The 19,447-nt window shown below is 46.0% G+C and overlaps 1 protein-coding gene across 1 annotated transcript in view; it reads left to right on the top strand.

The window, feature by feature from the left end:
* The window catches only part of LOC115118810 (Na(+)/H(+) exchange regulatory cofactor NHE-RF2), a 64,189-nt gene extending 46,502 nt beyond the window's left edge, over nt 1–17,687 (top strand). The window contains exons 3-6 of the mRNA XM_065010551.1: nt 2,931–3,149; nt 13,028–13,181; nt 13,573–13,691; nt 14,115–17,687. Coding sequence (XP_064866623.1) covers nt 2,931–3,149; nt 13,028–13,181; nt 13,573–13,691; nt 14,115–14,282 — 660 coding nt within the window. The 3' untranslated portion in view covers nt 14,283–17,687. The remainder of the gene's footprint in view (nt 1–2,930; nt 3,150–13,027; nt 13,182–13,572; nt 13,692–14,114) is intronic.
* The last annotated feature ends 1,760 nt before the right edge of the window (nt 17,688–19,447 follow it).

Raw genomic sequence — 19,447 nt, 5'->3', positions numbered from 1 at the left:
TAAGTGACCTCTCTGTATTAAGCCCCACCCCTTCCTCCTGGCTTTGCGGTCACTTCCTGCTTCTCTGCAAATAAGAATTCATTTGAATGAAATCAGTCTGAATCATTCCATTGTACTCCACATCAGGCCTGGATGACTTTCTTAGGGCATCCTTCCCGGAACGCTGTTGGTTTAAGCAATTTTATGGAATTCTGTCCATGAAATGGGCCATGTTTTATATTTTGGTGTTGAGGAGAGAGAGATTTAGTAAGTATTAAAACAGATTTTCCCTCCCCTATTAGATATCTACCTCGTAATACTTCTAAAAGTGACATCCATACATCTGCGTACTCCTTCCATCCCACACCCATCCCTCCCTCCTTGTCTCCCTCTATGCCCAGCGAATGGCCGACCATTGTTGTCATCCCTCCATATGAGCCAACATAGTGCACCACACCCTGTGTGTCTGTCTGCTAAAAATACCTTGGCAGGACTGGATGTATTGTCTGATGACAGGCGATGTATAATGCAGACATTGTGTGATAGTACACACACACACACACACACACACACACACAGATAGCGTGTGGCAGGTATGTGTTCTTCATTGGGTGTTTGAGGGATAGGGTCCCATATGGGGGTTAGCCCAGACCCCCTACACCCCCTTTACCACTCCTTATCACCCCACAGTGGAGGTGAGGTTACACCATGTCATTAATAACAATTACTCTGTCACCAGTGACACGTATTGTTAGTGAATGAACCTAGATGTCAGAAGTGTACGTACTGGTAGCGAATTCAGGTGCAGGAGAGCAGGGATTTGTAAACAGGCGCACACTTTATTTAGGCAAAAGTGCAAAACGCGCAAAACCGCCACAGGAATTATGTTTAACAATAAACATCTTCATGAAAAATAACAGGGAAAAAACAAGCCAGTCTGGCGCGTCAACAATACACACATAACACAAACAATCTCACACAAAGACATGATGGGAAACAGGGGAATAAATACATGTAGATTGATTGGGGAATGAAAACCAGGTGTGTAAGGAACAAGACAAAACAAATGGATACATGAAAAATGGAGCGGCGATGGCTAGAAAGCCGGTGACGTCGACCGCCGAACGCAGCCCAAACAAGGAGAGGAGCCGACTCCGGCTGAAGTCGTGACACTAGATGCTCATTGTGACGTTTTACACAGATACGCAACACAACATTTACTCCGATTCCCATGTACAGTGTAGTCTACAGTCTTAGAAAAAAGGTGCTATCTAGAACCTAAAAGGGTTCTTCAGCTAGAACCGTTTTAGTTCCAGGTTCCTTTCCACCGAGGGCTCTACATCAAACACAAAAGGGTTCTACCTGGAACCAAAAAGGCTTTTCCTGGAACCAAAAGGGGTTATCCTATGGGGACAGCTGAAGAACTTGTTTGAAACCCTTTTATCTCAGATTGCATATCACTTTCCTGATAATCAGTTGTTATGTGTGGCTGTGGTTGAGGTGAGTGTTATGATGTGGTGTTGAGATGAGTTAGTTTTATACAAGGGGAAGGTCTTTGAGTCTTTCTATACTTAAAGTCCAAATCATTGACATTACAACTATAGACTCAGTATAGAGCAGCTGCTGAGTGTTTTTTCCACTGATAGGCTAGCAGTGTTAAGGAGATACAGGTCTACATACAGTGGGGCAAAAAAGTATTTAGTGTGCCACCAATTGTGCAAGTTCTCCCACTTAAAAAGATGAGAGGCCTGTAATTTTCATCATAGGTACACCTCAACTATGACAGACAAAATGAGAAAAAAAATCCAGAAAATCACATTGTAGGATTTTTAATTTATTTATTTGCAAATTATGGTGGAAAATAAGTATTTGGTCAATAACAAAAGTTTATCTCAATACTTTGTTATATACCCTTTGTTGGCAATGACAGAGGTCAAATGTTTTCTGTAAATCTTCACAAGGTTTTCACACACTGTTGCTGGTATTTTGGCCCATTCCTCCATGCAGATCTCCTCTAGAGCAGTGATGTTTTGGGGCTGTTGATTGGGCAACACGGACTTTCAACTCCCTCCAAAGATTTTCTATGGGGTTGCGATCTGGAGACTGGCTAGGCCACTCCAGGACCTTGAAATGCTCCTTACGAAGCCACTCCTTCGTTGCCCGGGCGGTGTGTTTGGGATCATTGTCATGCTGAAAGACCCAGCCACGTTTCATCTTCAATGCCCTTGCTGATGGAAGGAGGTTTTCACTCAAAATCTCACAATACATGGCCCCATTCATTCTTTCCTTTACACGGATCAGTCGTCCTGGTCCCTTTGCAGAAAAACAGCCCCAAAGCATGATGTTTCCACCCCCATGCTTCACAGTAGGTATGGTGTTCTTTGGATGCAACTCAGCATTCGTTGTCCTCCAAACACGATGAGTTGAGTTTTTACCAAAAAGTTATATTTTGGTTTCATCTGACAATATGACATTCTCCCAATCTTCTTCTGGATCATCCAAATGCTCTCTAGCAAACTTCAGACGGGCCTGGACATGTACTGGCTTAAGCAGGGGGACACGTCTGGCACTGCAGGATTTGAGTCCCTGGCGGCGTAGTGTGTTACTGATGGTAGGCTTTGTTACTTTGGTCCCAGCTCTCTGCAGGTCATTCACTAGGTCCCCCCGTGTGGTTCCAATTTTTCAGTTTTTGATTTGTTAAAAAAGTTTGAAATATCCAATAAATGTCGTTCCACTTCATGATTGTGTCCCACTTGTTGTTGATTCTTCACAAAAAAATACAGTTTTATGTCTTTATGTTTGAAGCCTGAAATGTGGCAAAAGGTCGCAAAGTTCAAGGGGGCCGAATACTTTCGCAAGGCACTGTACATCTGACAGGACTTCTTTGATTACTCAGTGTATATGACTCAACTGTAGATGATATTGTGTATCTTTCTCTCTGTTCACTACAGGAGGCTCTGGCCCATGTTAATGCCCATGCCCAGGTGGCGCGGACACCAGTGGACCCATCGGAGCTGTTCCCCAGGCTGTGCCATCTGGTGCGGGCCGAGACTGGCTACGGCTTCAACCTGCACAGTGAGAAGTCCCGGCCGGGCCAGTACATCCGCTCCCTGGACCCTGGGTCTCCAGCCGACCACGCCGGGCTCAGACCACAGGATAGACTCATAGAGGTGAGGAGAGAGGGGATGGGTGAAGGAGGGGAGAGGAGAGGGGGATGGGTGGAGGAGGGGAGGATTGGTGTCGAAAGAGGGCAAGTGGTTAGAGACTGAAGAAGACGGGTGGGGGACTGTGGAGCTCCATGAAGGGGTTTATTTTTCATGAAGGTGAGGAGGAGGCTGGGAAGAAGGGCTAGTCCAGGAGGAGGATAGAGGTGCAGGGGATTGGTGGGAGAGGGAGGAGGATAGAGGTGCAGGGGATTGGTGGGAGAGGGAGGAGGATAGAGGTGCAGGAGATTGGTGGGAGAGGGAGGAGGATAGATGTGCAGGGGATTGGTGGGAGAGGGAGGGAGGAGGGAGTCTGATGTCTTACTAATCACGGAACTATGGACCAGTAGAGGCTTGGTTTGTAAACTTTAGACAAGTGGTGAGAGAGAAGGAGACAGACTCCAATCAGCTAGTTTACATTGGTCCTAATGAGACACCTAATGAGGTGTGCTTTGAGAAATGGGGTTGGAACACCCTAATTAAGGGGGTTTATAGAACAGAGAGAGAGAGGGAGTGGGGTGATTGAACATGTGTCTGAGATAAGAGATACAGAGTGAGACCCCAAGAGGCATTTTACTCCCCTATGTACATGCAAATGTATGTGTGCTTGCTTGTGAATGTTTGGGTTTATCAGTGTGTGTGTACACAGGTGTGACCGCGTGTGGCAGCAGTCTCAATGCTCATCCTTCATGCGTGTGCAGGGCCACATGTGCCTGGTTTAACCCCTCTAACGATACCACTGCTATAACACGGCCTGGACCCCAGCCTCATATCGCACATGTTTTAGTTGAGATTAAGGAGGACAGGCTGATAGGGGGGAGAAGTTGTTCATCAGTCTGAAAGCAGGATACAGACGAGAGAGAAACATATGAGGGCTGAATGTGTGGGAGAAAGAAGGGATGGTGGGAAAGCAGAGGGATAGAGGGATAGAAGGAGACACAGGGGAGAAGCAGACGTGTGAAACATACTGATCCTGCTCACCATACACCCTCTCAATCAGACCCCGGACACATTCCCATGAGCCCTGACCCCAGAGCAGTACATCAGGGCCTAACAAGGTCACACAGGGCCAAAACAGGGTAAGACAGGGTCAGGCAGGGTCAAATATAGGGTCAGGCAGGGTCAAATACAGGGTCAGGCAGGGCCAAATACAGGGTCAGGCAGGGCCAAATACAGGATCAGGCAGGGCCAAATACAGGGTCAGACAGGGCCAAATAGAGGGTCAGACAGGGCCAAATACAGGGTCAGACAGGGCCAAATACAGGGTCAAATACAGGGTCAGACAGGGTCAAATACAGGGTCAGACAGGGCCAAATACAGGGTCAGGCAGGGCCAAATACAGGGTCAGGCAGGACGTAAAATACACTGCATCAAAAACACAGGGTCAAATGAAAGTCACACTGGCTCGTAGCGTTACCATGACGTTACCATGGCGTTGTGGTGAAAACACAAGGCTGGAAACAGTAACAACAGTGTAATATGGCAGGCAGAGCAGTTGGATACAGTAGACCCCAACAGGGTCAAAGAGAGACTCACACACACATGCACGGCTATACCATTCCAGTCCTGCCCATACAGTACGAGTAACACGGACGGCTGCACACACACTGGCACTAGAGGGAGGAGTTGCTTTCAATGCTTTGATGTGCCTCTGTCTGTCCAGCAACTGGAAACAGGGAGAGTGATCTGTAGCTATGGGAGCTAGCTTCCTGTGTCTGTTAGATGACAATAACAGGCCAGGTCACTCCCTGTCTATGTGCTCTATGGTCCATAAATAGGTTTTATCATGTTTATATAGAGACTAAAGAGTCCCTGCCCTGCAGCCGAAGACACACATCCAGAGAGAGAGACAGAGAGACCTCGATCTTCTGCACAGATTCTGTCAGACCTGGGCCCTGCCAGTAAATCTCAGTAAGACAAAAATACTGGTGTTCCAACAAAGGTCCAGTTCCTGATAAAGCCCCTTAAATTGAAATGTAATTGACAGAGATGCCCTTCCCTGAACCTGAATACACACGCCCAGGGAGAGAGACAGAGATACCCTTCCCCGAACCTGAATACACACGCCCAGGGAGAGAGACAGAGATACCCTTCCCCGAACCTGAATACACACGCCCAGGGAGAGAGACAGAGATACCCTTCCCCGAACCTGAATACACACGCCCAGGGAGAGAGACAGAGATACCCTTCCCCGAACCCTCCCCCCCCCTTAAAAGACCTAGATGCACTATTGTAAAGTGGCTGTTCCACTGGATGTCATAAGGTGAAAGCACCAATTTGTAAGTCGCTCTGGATAAGAGCGTCTGCTAAATGACTTAAATGTAATGTAAATGAACCTGAATACACACACGCCCAGGGAAAGAGAAAGAGATACCCTGCCCTGAACCTGAATACACACACGCCCAGGGAGAGAGACAGAGATACCCTTCCCTGAACCTGAATACACACACACCCAGGGAGAGAGAGATAGAGATACCCTTCCCTGAACCTGAACCCAGGGAGAGACAGAGATACCCTTCCCAGAACCTGAATACACACGCCCAGGGAAAGAGACAGAGATGCCCTGCCCTGAACCTGAATAGACACACGCCCAGGGAAAGAGACAGAGATGCCCTGCCCTGAACCTGAATACACACACGCCCAGGGAGAGAGACAGAGATACCCTTCCCTGAACCTGAATACACACACACCCAGGGAGAGAGAGATAGAGATACCCTTCCCTGAACCTGAATACACACACGCCCAGGGAGAGACAGAGATACCCTTCCCCGAACCTGAATACACACGCCCAGGGAAAGAGACAGAGATGCCCTGCCCTGAACCTGAATACACACACGCCCAGGGAGAGAGACAGAGATACCCTTCCCTGAACCTGAATACACACACGCCCAGGGAGAGAGATAGAGATACCCTTCCCTGAACCTGAATACACACACACCCAGGGAGACAGAGACAGATGATTACACAGGACAGTAAATACAATGGGCTCCCTCCCCACTGCTTAGATACTGTAAGCACTCAGAAAGCCCAAATACTTGAGACAATACAGTACTGTCTGTCTCTACTGTGCTCTTCAATTCATAACAATAGAATCTCATTCTACGTCTATGCATTACCTTCCCCAATATGTCTGCAAAGCAGCAACCAGCTGTGACATTCCACCACGTCATATTCAAGAAGGTATTTGTAGATCAAGAAACTGTATTGGTGTCCTCCTGTGAACAGAACAGTTAAACGCCTTGGCCTTCTCCTTTCCTGTATGAATGGGGCTCAACAGTATCAGCTGTGTTTTGACAGGACCGAGTGAAAGGGATTTCTAATGAACACAGTCTGGGTGTACAGTTTCAGCTCAGAGTGGTTCGTCCATAGTCATTGAAACCCTGTCTGTGTTAGCTAGATTAGCGCTAAGTGAAGTTACTCCCTACCCACTGATTCAGGGTCCCTATAATCAGTGGTGGGAAAAGTACCCAATTGTCATACTTGAATAAAATTAAAGATACCTTGATAGATTTTTTTTATAAAAAAATTTATTACACCTTTATTTAACCAGGTAGGCTAGTTGAGAACAAGTTCTCATTTGCAACTGCGACCTGGCCAAGATAAAGCATAGCAGTGTGAACAGACAACACATAGTTACACATGGAGTAAACAATTAATAAGTCAATAACACAGTAGAAGAAAAAAAAAAGTCTATATACATTGTGTGCAAAAGGCATGGGGTAGGTGAATAATTACAATTTTCAGATTAACACTGGAGTGATAAATGATCAGATGGTCATGTACAGGTAGAGATATAGGTGTGCAAAATAGCAGAAAAGTAAATAAATAAAAACAGTATGGGGATGAGGTAGGTAAACATGGGTGGGCTATTTACCAATAGACTGAAAGTCACCCAGTAAAATACTTGAGTTAAAGTTGTATAAAGCTTGGACTCTGGAGCAGTGGAAACGCGTTCTCTGAAGTGATGAATCATGCTTCGCCACCTGGTAGTCTGACAGACAAATCTGGGTTTGGCGGATGGCAGGAAAACACTACCTGCCCCAATGCATAGTGCCAACGGTAAAGTTTGGTGGAGGGGGAATAATGGTCTGGGGCTGTTTTTCATGGTTTGGGCTAGGCCCCTTATTCTAGATGATTCTGGGCTTCCAACTTTGTGGCAACAGTTTGGGGAAGGCCCTTTCCTGTTTCAGCATGGCAATGCCCCTGTGCATAAAGCGAGGTCCATACAGAAATGGTTTGTCAAGATCAGTGTGGAAGAACTTGACTGGCCTGTACAGAGCCCTGACCTCAACCCCACCGAACACCTTCGGGATGAATTGGAGTGCCGACTGGAAGCCAGGCCTAATCGCCCAACATCAGTGTGCAACCTCACTAATGCTCTTGTGGCTGAATGGAAGCAAGTCCACACAGCAATGTTCCAACATCTAGTGGAAAGCCTTCCCAGAAGAGTGGAGGCTGTTATAGCAGCAAAGGGGGACCAACTCCATATCAATGCGCATGATTTTGGAATGAGATGTTCAGTGAGCAGGTGTCCACATACTTTTGGTCATTTAATGTACTTTACATCACTGCCTATAATAATCTAGGTTAGGATCAGGAGTAGGCTGATCTGGTCCTAGATCTGGGGTTAAGGACTACTTTTACCTTATGCAGTTTCCCCTATACAGGTCAGTGTCAGTAAACTGTAGTCAGTGAAGCCCTGTTTCACTCAGTCATTGGTTTTAATGCTGTGTCTGTTCGTTCTAGCTGGATTAGTGCTAAGTGGCTAGGTCACTGTACCTGCTGAAACTGCAGGCAGAGCCCCGAGGGTTGGCCTAGGTAACCCCAGGCAGGTGTGTGGGCTCAGCGGTTGACTAGAGGATGATTATGTGTGTGTTATTCTCTGTGGCTAATGGAGGATGTCTCTGACCAAGCAACTGTGTGGCACGGTGCACTGCTTGGTCCATCTGTCAGCAGCTCGTTAGCAAGGTGAAGACCCATTCTCTCTCTCTCACACACACACACACACACACAAAGGTAAACCATTGGAAACATTCCAGGGTGTACAACCTAAGCAAACACTGACGATTATGATTGTACCTTGAAAACGACTGCTCTGTAAAGCATTCAAACAGCACTGTATTCCAATGAAAAACAGCTTTGGACCACTGGCACTACACTGACTGTTGTATTGTGTGGGAGTCGCCTAACGAACAAGGGCCCTATTAATTAGCTTGAGTGGGCTGGATTGTTTTGTTGGATTGTGAAGGATTGCTGCTGCTATGAAACATGACACAACACCTGCTCCCCTATCCCAACACAAAGGGGGCTTGTTCCTCCTCATGCACTAGGGCTGGTATGATGAGACGATTCTCTACCAATTAGTGTGTGATGACTCCACTGAGCCTTATGTTCTGACACCTACTCTAATGGCGAGAGGGACAGAGACAGAGAGAGAGACAGAGCGAGAGGGATAGACAGAGAGGGAGAGCGAGAGAACGAATAGATAGAGATGTCAGCACCATAACAGTTATCACTGCTTAACTCTCACTCTTTCATGCTCTTTCTTTTTTCTCTTTTTCTCTCTTTCACACACACAACTTCTCTTGGTTTTACACATTCTTTCCTCCCTTTTTCCCTCCTAGTCTCTCCCTAGCCTAAACAGGCACTCACTAGACTTTTACATTTCCTATTTAACAGTTAGTTATGAGAGAGTAGGTGGGTATCTAGCCGTGCTGTTACAGTGTATTAGACCAGTCTGGTACCTAGCCGTGTTGTTACAGTGTATTAGACCAGTCTGGTATCTAGCCGTGCTGTTACAGTGTATTAGACCAGTCTGGTACCTAGCCGTGCTGTTACAGTGTATTAGACCAGTCTGGTATCTAGCCGTGTTGTTACAGTGTATTAGACCAGTCTGGTATCTAGCCGTGCTGTTACAGTGTATTAGACCAGTCTGGTATCTAGCCGTGCTGTTACAGTGTATTAGACCAGTCTGGTATCTAGCCGTGCTGTTACAGTGTATTAGACCAGTCTGGTATCTAGCCGTGCTGTTACAGTGTATTAGACCAGTCTGGTATCTAGCCGTGCTGTTATCTGGTATCTTAGTGTATTAGACCAGTCTGGTATCAGTGTATTAGACCAGTCTGTGCTGTTACAGTGTATTAGACCAGTCTGGTATCTGTTACAGTGTATTAGACCAGTCTGGTATCTGTGTTGTTACAGTGTATTAGACCAGTCTGGTATCTAGCCGTGCTGTTACAGTGTATTAGACCAGTCTGGTATCTAGCCGTGTTGTTACAGTGTATTAGACCAGTCTGGTATCTAGCCGTGTTGTTACAGTGTATTAGACCAGTCTGGTACCTAGCCGTGTTACAGTGTATTAGACCAGTCTGGTACCTAGCCGTGTTACAGTGTATTAGACCAGTCTGGTATCTAGCCGTGCTGTTACAGTGTATTAGACCAGTCTGGTATCTAGCCGTGTTGTTACAGTGTATTAGACCAGTCTGGTATCTAGCCGTGTTGTTACAGTGTATTAGACAAGTCTGGTACCTAGCCGTGCTGTTACAGTGTATTAGACCAGTCTGGTATCTAGCCGTGTTACAGTGTATTAGACCAGACTGGTATCTAGCCGTGCTGTTACAGTGTATTAGACCAGTCTGGTATCTAGCCGTGCTGTTACAGTGTATTAGACCAGTCTGGTATCTAGCCGTGTTGTTACAGTGTATTAGACCAGTCTGGTACCTAGCCGTGTTGTTACAGTGTATTAGACAAGTCTGGTATCTAGCCGTGCTGTTACAGTGTATTAGATCAGTCTGGTACCTGGTACTAGCAGTGTATTAGACCAGTCTGGTATCTAGTGTACAGTGTATTAGACCAGTCTGGTATCTAGCCGTGTTACAGTGTATTAGACCAGTCTGGTATCTAGCCGTGTTACAGTGTATTAGACCAGTCTGGTATCTAGCCGTGTTGTTACAGTGTATTAGACCAGTCTGGTACCTAGCCGTGCTGTTACAGTGTATTAGACCAGTCTGGTACCTAGCCGTGTTGTTACAGTGTATTAGACCAGTCTGGTACCTAGCCGTGCTGTTACAGTGTATTAGACCAGTCTGGTACCTAGCCGTGTTGTTACAGTGTATTAGACCAGTCTGGTACCTAGCCGTGCTGTTACAGTGTATTAGACCAGTCTGGTACCTAGCCGTGTTACAGTGTATTAGACCAGTCTGGTATCTAGCCGTGTATTATTGGTAGACCAGTCTGGTATCTAGCCGTGTTACAGTGTATTAGACCAGTCTGGTATCTAGCCGTGTTACAGTGTATTAGACCAGTCTGGTATCTAGCCGTGTTACAGTGTATTAGACCAGTCTGGTATCTAGCCATGCTGTTACAGTGTATTAGACCAGTCTGGTATCTAGCCGTGCTGTTACAGTGTATTAGACCAGTCTGGTATCTAGCCGTGTTACAGTGTATTAGACCAGTCTGGTATCTAGCCGTGTTACAGTGTATTAGACCAGTCTGGTATCTAGCCGTGTTACAGTGTATTAGACCAGTCTGGTATCTAGCCGTGCTGTTACAGTGTATTAGACCAGTCTGGTATCTAGCCGTGTTACAGTGTATTAGACCAGTCTGGTATCTAGCCGTGTTGTTACAGTGTATTAGACCAGTCTGGTATCTAGCCGTGTTGTTACAGTGTATTAGACCAGTCTGGTACCTAGCCGTGTTACAGTGTATTAGACCAGTCTGGTATCTAGCCGTGTTACAGTGTATTAGACCAGACTGGTATCTAGCCGTGCTGTTACAGTGTATTAGACCAGTCTGGTACCTAGCCGTGCTGTTACAGTGTATTAGACCAGTCTGGTACCTAGCCGTGTTGTTACAGTGTATTAGACCAGTCTGGTACCTAGCCGTGTTGTTACAGTGTATTAGACAAGTCTGGTACCTAGCCGTGCTGTTACAGTGTATTAGACCAGTCTGGTATCTAGCCGTGTTGTTACAGTGTATTAGACCAGTCTGGTATCTAGCCGTGCTGTTACAGTGTATTAGACCAGTCTGGTACGTAGCCGTGCTGTTACAGTGTATTAGACCAGTCTGGTATCTAGCCGTGTTGTTACAGTGTATTAGACCAGTCTGGTACCTAGCCGTGCTGTTACAGTGTATTAGATCAGTCTGGTACCTAGCCGTGTTACAGTGTATTAGACCAGTCTGGTATCTAGCCGTGTTACAGTGTATTAGACCAGTCTGGTATCTAGCCGTGTTACAGTGTATTAGACCAGTCTGGTATCTAGCCGTGCTGTTACAGTGTATTAGACCAGTCTGGTATCTAGCCGTGCTGTTACAGTGTATTAGACCAGTCTGGTATCTAGCCGTGTTACAGTGTTTTAGACCAGTCTGGTATCTAGCCGTGTTACAGTGTATTAGACCAGTCTGGTATCTAGCCGTGCTGTTACAGTGTATTAGACCAGTCTGGTATCTGTAGACCGTCTGTTACAGTGTATTAGACCAGTCTGGTATCTAGCCGTGTTACAGTGTATTAGACCAGTCTGGTATCTAGCCGTGTTACAGTGTATTAGACCAGTCTGGTATCTAGCCGTGTTACAGTGTATTAGACCAGTCTGGTATCTAGCCATGCTGTTACAGTGTATTAGACCAGTCTGGTACCTAGCCGTGTTACAGTGTATTAGACCAGTCTGTGTCACAACCAACTCCTACTGCCCTCACTTCATAAGCAGCAGCGTTACTGAATTTTAAAACAAAATCCCCCTCAGGACACTGATACCTGAAACCCACACTATTGGTTCAGCAGAAGCTAGGCATTAATATTTGATGGTGTACCAACGTTAAGGCAGGCAGCATCGTGCAAAGCTACAGTACTCGCTGAATAGAGTTCATGGAATATACAGGAGTCTGTGGAAAGTCACAGGGAGAAACTCTCCAACAGAAACTTGCTGATGTGTTAGTGACTGAGGTGGAGGTGTGAGGGCTTCTTCTTACCTTTCAGACACTCTCTCGCTCCCCTCACACACTCCCCCCTCACTCTTTTCCAGCTGAATTCACAAGTTGCCGAACCAATAAAAGAGGGTTTACTATGACCAAAGAGAGAGAAAAAGTGTTTGTAAAGGAAACAAATAAACGATGTTCTACTGTTAGAGCCCATTAGCTTACATGCTCGTTCCATCCTTGTTGTAATGGGGTATGGAATGTAAAGGTATTCTGTTCAGTTTGTACGTCATTGAGGAAGGAATGCAGAATATTCTCTCTATGCACCATCTTGCAAAAATGTGTGTCTGATTCCTCACAGGTTTTGTCCTCACTCTTCATTGAGTCCGGTGGAAAATGATTGTTTTGGTGCATAGTACCCTCTACTGTTTGGATCACGTAACGGTTTGCATATTCAGTTGATCCTTGTCTGAATAAATAAGTCTTTTAGTTTAGGCTATACCATGCTTTTGGACAGTTGTGAATGTGTTCTCTAAAACGCTGGGTCAGGTAAAGAGAATGTTGTTGGATTGAGACTGGTGACCTGCTGCACTGAATCAGAAATCAACTGTAAGTCAACCAGTGTAAAGTCCGCACACCAGTAATGACAGACGACCGACCAACCAACATCACTAGTGTGCTTTTTTTAGAAATTGTTTTGGATACTTAGTTGTTCCTGTCTGAACCAGCAGCAGGATCTACAGTTCACTGTTTCTTTCCTACTGTTTCCATATTCACAACCAGACAGCCTTGAACGTCTGTCAGACATTGAAACATTGAGACAGTGACGAGGCCAGATCACAGAGTCACAGACAACAGTATAGATGGAGACATCTAACATCACTCACCCATAACACCCTTTCTTCCCCTCTCTCTCCCTTCTCTCCTTTCAGGTGAATGGGGTGAACGTGGAGGGCATGCGTCATGCGGAGGTCGTGGCCTTCGTAAAGAGAGGAGGAGATGAGACCAGGCTGCTGGTGGTGGACCCTGACACAGACCATCACTTTAAGAAGATGGGCGTCACCCCATTGGCCAGCCACGTTAAAGGTAGGCCTACACCCTTGTTTATCTGTAAAACAGAATATTTATTTCAAGTGTACTCTTATAAACCACGCCAAAGGCACAGTACAGCTCGGGACAAGTCTCTAGTCTAATTGTACATCTACATTTTACAGTTGCATATTGAGAAGGCAGTAATGGTGTTGATGATCCTAATCTATAGTGAAATGTTACGGTGTTGTTCATCAAAACCAGCATCAGATTACTGACCTCCAAATCTGAGCCTGTAATTCTGGGTGTTGGGTGAAGTTGCCCGTAGGGTGGATCAGTTTTGCATTTCCCCCACTAATGGTTCAGGTTAGGATTGGGGGGGAGGAAAGGGTAGAGAAGCTGATCCTAGATCTGTACGTAGAGCGTAATTCTGACCCTTCTTTCCCAGACTTTGACGGTCCGTCCATATCCAACGGCTCCCCCAGTCCTCAGATCAACGGCAGCTTCACCAGCAGCTCCATCCAGTCACACCACTCTGACCTGAGCAGTCCAGACAACAGCCTGCAGGTGTGTGTGTGTGTGTGTGTGTGTGTGTGTGTGTGTGTGTGTGTGTGTACAAACATGCAATAAAGCGTGCAAGGTGTGTGTATATGTGTGTCTGCATGCGTGTGTGGACTATATTGGAGTGTACAGTATATAACCTCTTGTTATTTCATATAACACATGTATCACATTAACACAGATATTATCAGAATTACACATCAGGGTTCTATTTCAATTCATTACATTCAGGAAGTAAACTGAGGTCTACCAATTTTACCATTCCCACATTTGACCAATTCCAAATCAATCGTTTACTACCTGAATTGACTGAATTGAATTGACCTCAACCCTGCCATGCGTGTGTATGTCATCCACACTATAACTACCAAGTAGTCTCTGATATTAATGTCTGTCTGTCTCTGTCTGTCTCTCTGTCTCTGTATCTAGCTGGGAGAGGACGAGGCGAGCCGTCTGATGGACCCGTTTGCTGAGATCGGCCTGCTCCTGAGTCCCACTGCGGCTGAGGCCAAAGAGAAGGCCCACGCCAAGAGAGCCAAGAAGAGAGCCCCTCAGATGGACTGGGACAAAAAACACCAGCTCTTCAGCAACTTCTGAACTTTTCTGCCATCCAATGAGAGAAGCAGAAAGACTGTCGAATTTGACATATCTGAAACTTACCTTCAACATTCCTACCCGTTAACCCACCACCACTACCACCCCACCACCACCACTACCACCCCACCACCACTACCACCACCACCCCACCACCACTACCACCCAATCCAACAGAAGATAATATGCAGATAGAATGTTGTTCTTTGAACGTTGGCCATCCAACACCCACTCCCCCCTGCTTCCAAAATGGACGGGATGGAATGATGGACATCTCATCCTTTACCCCTCCTTCAATCCTCCCTTCTTCCACCCTTCTCTATACCCTCATCCCACCCAGAGAGAGCTTGTCTGCTGGACTGAACTGGAATAAGAGACTCAAGATTACCAGCTTCTTCTGAATCCTCCCGTCATCATCAGTCTTTCCCTAAACCATCCAATGTCCCTCCTCTTCTACCACTAACTCCCACCTCCTCTGAGGACTGCTCTGGAGAGAGGAGGCACTTCTTTTTGTATTTAGAAAGTAGAAAAGCACCATGATAGGTGTTAGCCAGCCCAGCTATAAGAAGTATGGGGAATGTGGACTATGTGAGATGTTTGTGAACACTGTGACCTGATCTTAAACATTGGGGTTTGTTTTGACCCTGTAAGAGAAGGAACGTACGCCCAAAGATGGATAAAACTCTTCCTCCCATGATCCTCCTGTGATTTTATTGTGTGATCGATGCGCCTCAGACTTCAAGGATTCACTCACCAGGAAAAGCACAAACTGGAGGCTGAATAGCACTGCTTCTGTATCATCTCTGTTTGTATTTGTATCAAAGCATCTGTTTTCTCACAATGTAATAACATTTCCACTTTGCTCCCTATGCTGGATATGAACTGGTATTCATAGATGGTGTTAACAATGCATAGACAATCAAAAGCCTTACTCCACCCATCCCTCCCTCTCAATATGATAGCATTTAAGATACATTGACTAAATGCATGCATACGTGCACAACACATAAGCCCCCTATGATTCTCTAGCCTATAGGCCTGCTTCACTCATTCTAAGGCAGTTTTAGTTTATTTAAGGGACCCTTATCTTTATGACATCAATGACATCCTCTCCACTATTTCATATCTCAATGTCCCCGACATAGAAATAGAATTACTAGAAGGGGAATTCCTCAATCAAGTGAATAGATCAAGCGTTGAGTTTTTTACACTGCCTGTCTAGTACACCAGGGGGTGCTAATAAGACACACGGCAACATGAAGCCACTCCAGTACACTGCTCAGAGATGTATGAGGATTGGGACATGAAAGTACCATAGCAGGAGAAGATGGTCTGGGGATGATATGACCACTTTAAAGATGTATGAGATCTATGTAACACCTTGTAACATTTACGTAAAGCCTGCAGGTATGTGTTATTACTAGTTATGAGTATCTATCATGCTTTACCTGTTATAAGCTAATATAATGCTGCATTACTTGCTATGAGCATGTATAATGCTATATTACTTGCTATGAGCATGTATAATGCTATATTACTTGCTATGAGCATGTATAATGCTATATTACTTGTTATGAGCATCTATAATGTTTTATTACTTGCTATGAGCATCTATAATGCTGCATTACTTGTTATGAACATCTATAATGCTGCATTAATTGTTATGAACATCTATAATGCTGCATTACTTGTTATGAACATCTATAATGCTGCATTACTTGTTATGAACATCTATAATGCTGCATTACTTGTTATGAACATCTATAATGCTGCATTACTTGTTATGAACATCTCCATCTATGAGCCGAACACCTTTATATGCAAAAGTATAGATAGAAAATAATGTATGAAATAACAAGATGGATATTGTACGGGATTGAAAGTGAGCCCAGCGTATCAAAGAAAGCTTACATCATTCAGTGTTGATGTGATGTTGTGGTAATGTTCTGCTCATCTTGTGGTACAGTGATGACAGACTGACATAGTGCTTGTATCAGCTACTCCAGACTGGGCTGTCTTTCTGTTTCACTTCAGAAGGGAAGGACACAGTTATTTTTGTACAACATGCCTGAATGCTGTGGATTGTGGATCGGTTGTGGTATCAGGGGCTTTGGTATGTGAGTATAGCCTGGTCGCAGATCTATTTGTGCGATATTGCCAACTCCTATGGTCATTATCAAGAGGTGTCACACAACAATAGCCATAGGAGTTGGTAAGACAGCACAAACTGATCTCGGACCAGGCTATTCTGAGCTATGGGGGCTAGGGGCTCTGATCAGTGGGCCTGCCCAGTGGGGGCTATGGTGGTGGGGCAGTGGGGTGTGTGGGAGAGGCCTATCCTGGAGGTCAGACTCAGAGATGCTCTAATGAATGAGACCAGGGGAGCAACAGGACTTACAGGAGATTAGTCCTAGCATAGGATAGCATGGGGACAGCTGTCCTGCACACAGACACACCCCAGACCAAACCACTGTCACGCCTCATAGGGGGGTGAAGGTCAAGTTTATCTTACTGTGTGTGTGTCATCCACTGTTACGGAGGGTAATCTCAGGTCCCCCCGGTCATTCATATTGTGGTAGGATCTACACAAAGGGAACACTCCCCAGACCAAACCACTGCTACATCTCATACGGGGGTGAAGGGAAAGTTTGTCTCTGTGTCATCCATTGTTACTATTCACCCAGGGTCCGTATAGTACTGATCTAGGATCAGTTTTGCCTTTTAGATCATAATTAATAAGATTATATGGACAGGAGGGACCTGATACTAGTTCAGCACTCCTACTCTGAGACGCTTTCTGAATACGGGCCCAGGTCCCCCCTGGAGGTTCATATTGTGGTAGGGTCTGAAATGCAGGTCCCTGGTTGGGCTCGGTCTGAGGTACAGGCCAGGGTCAGCTGTGCTATGCGGCGCCGACACCACACTTAGGACGGAGAGAAATGTCTGATCTGTTTTCATATATTGCACAATTTATTTTTGTTAATACGCATATTGTCATTACTATTACTCATAATAGTACAGATAAAACCATTTTTATTTCTCTGGTTTCCATTTGTGATCTAGCACCAATGTGTTTGCATAAGGGTTTTTACTATTGGTCCATATGATAAGCTGACCGTTAAACCCTGAGCAGAATGGTATATGACCCATGTATATTTACATTTTAGTCATTTGGCAGACGCTGTTATCCAAAGCAGCTTAAAGGAGCAATTTGGGGTTAAGTGCCTTGCTCAAAAGTCTGTTGACAGATTTTTCACCTAGTTGGTTTGGAGATTCCAACCAGTGACCTATCGGTTACTGGCCCAATGCGCTTAACCACTAGGCTACCTGCCTCCCTACAGTATATATACAGCAGGTTGTATTTTTTCAATAAAGTTTGACAATCTCCTTCTGGACTATATGACATCATCTCAGTGTCATCCCTTCTTCTTCTGTAAGTCTGTTGTCTTGTCTCTGATACTAGTGGGGGAGGGGGGGTCATCTGTTCAATGAGCTAATCTTCCCACAGCTGTGATCCAGGAGTTCTCAGAGATACTCCTCCTCTTCTATCTCAAGGTCTTCCCCCCTCTCTCCATCTCCCTCCCTCACTATTGTCCCAGTCCTCCCCTCTCTCTCTGTCCCCCTCGATCCCTAAGGATTATGTGAGTGTTGGCATACAGTTTCACTCTGTTTCCAGAATTCTCTCGTGCCTCCAGCTGCCGTGAGTACTCAGGCCCGTTAGAGGTCATGCAGAGGTCCAGAGTGTGTGTTTTGGAGTAGTGTGTGTGTGTGTCTTTTTCCGCCAGTTGGATTTCTTCACGTTGACATCCGTTTGGGCCAAACCCGGCGAGATTTCTTTTTACCCCTTTTTCTCCCCAATCCAATTGTTAGTAGTTACTATCTTGTCTCATCGCTACAACTCCCTTACGGGCTCGGGAGAGACGAAGGTCGAAAGCCATGCGTGAGATTGACATTTCTACGTTATATAGGCTACGCATCAGCCGCCTTCCTTCCGACCGGAGGCCTTACTTACTCCCCACAATGCAACACACTTGTGGTCTTCAAAGTTCCCATACAACTCCTCATCTCTAGCTTTAACCCAGCCTTGGTTGAACGAGACGATGTTCAGCGTAATCAGCAGACTTCCCTACTAACGGGCCCTTCGGTACGCTCCATATCGGTAATAGAAGGCGGGGTACACTGTACTTCAATGGGTCCCTTGACCCAGCCTGTACTCCTTGGAGCTAACCGCGTTTGAGACGGTGTACGGCGGCCAGGAGCAAAAACTCCCTATTAGTCGGGCCCAATGGAGAAACCCTGGGAGGACCAGGCTCCTTGGAGTGGCCATTGGATAAGAAGATTTCACCAGTGGAACCCAACCCACTGGCGGCACCTTTTTTCGGCTGTCAGGAGGTGCATCCTGTGTTACATAGCTCACGTCGCGACCTGCTTCACTTAGTTATCCGCTCAAGGTCGCACTTAATTGGGCATATATCTGTGTGCGTGTGTTCAGTCAAGTGTGAAAGAGTCTCATAATAGAATGTGTGTCCTTTATTGTCTGCTACGGTGCTTCAGCAGACTGGCATTCAGAGCTTCCCAGCCTGTTTGTCCTAGGCTCAGCAGACTGGCATTCAGAGCTTCCCAGCCTGTTTGTCCTAGGCTCAGCAGACTGGCATTCAGAGCTTCCCAGCCTGTTTGTCCTAGATTCAGCAGACTGGCATTCAGAGCTTCCCAGCCTGTTTGTCCTAGATTCAGCAGACTGGCATTCAGAGCTTCCCAGCCTGTTTGTCCTAGGCTCAGCAGACTGGCATTCAGAGCTTCCCAGCCTGTTTGTCCTAGACTCAGCAGACTGGCATTCAGAGCTTCCCAGCCTGTTTGTCCTAGGCTCAGCAGACTGGCATTCAGAGCTTCCCAGCCTGTTTGTACTAGACTCAGCAGACTGGCATTCAGAGCTTCCCAGCCTGTTTGTCCTAGATTCAGCAGACTGGCATTCATAGCTTCCCAGCCTGTTTGTACTAGACTCAGCAGCGTGGCATTCAGAGCTTCCCAGCCTGTTTGTACTAGATTCAGCAGACTGGCATTCAGAGCTTCCCAGCCTGTTTGTCCTAGATTCAGCAGACTGGCATTCAGAGCTTCCCAGCCTGTTTGTCCTAGGCTCAGCAGACTGGCATTCAGAGCTTCCCAGCCTG

This window comes from Oncorhynchus nerka, linkage group LG26, assembly GCF_034236695.1.
Source record: "Oncorhynchus nerka isolate Pitt River linkage group LG26, Oner_Uvic_2.0, whole genome shotgun sequence".
Lineage (NCBI taxonomy): Eukaryota > Metazoa > Chordata > Actinopteri > Salmoniformes > Salmonidae > Oncorhynchus > Oncorhynchus nerka.
This window is presented reverse-complemented; position numbering and strand designations above follow the sequence as displayed.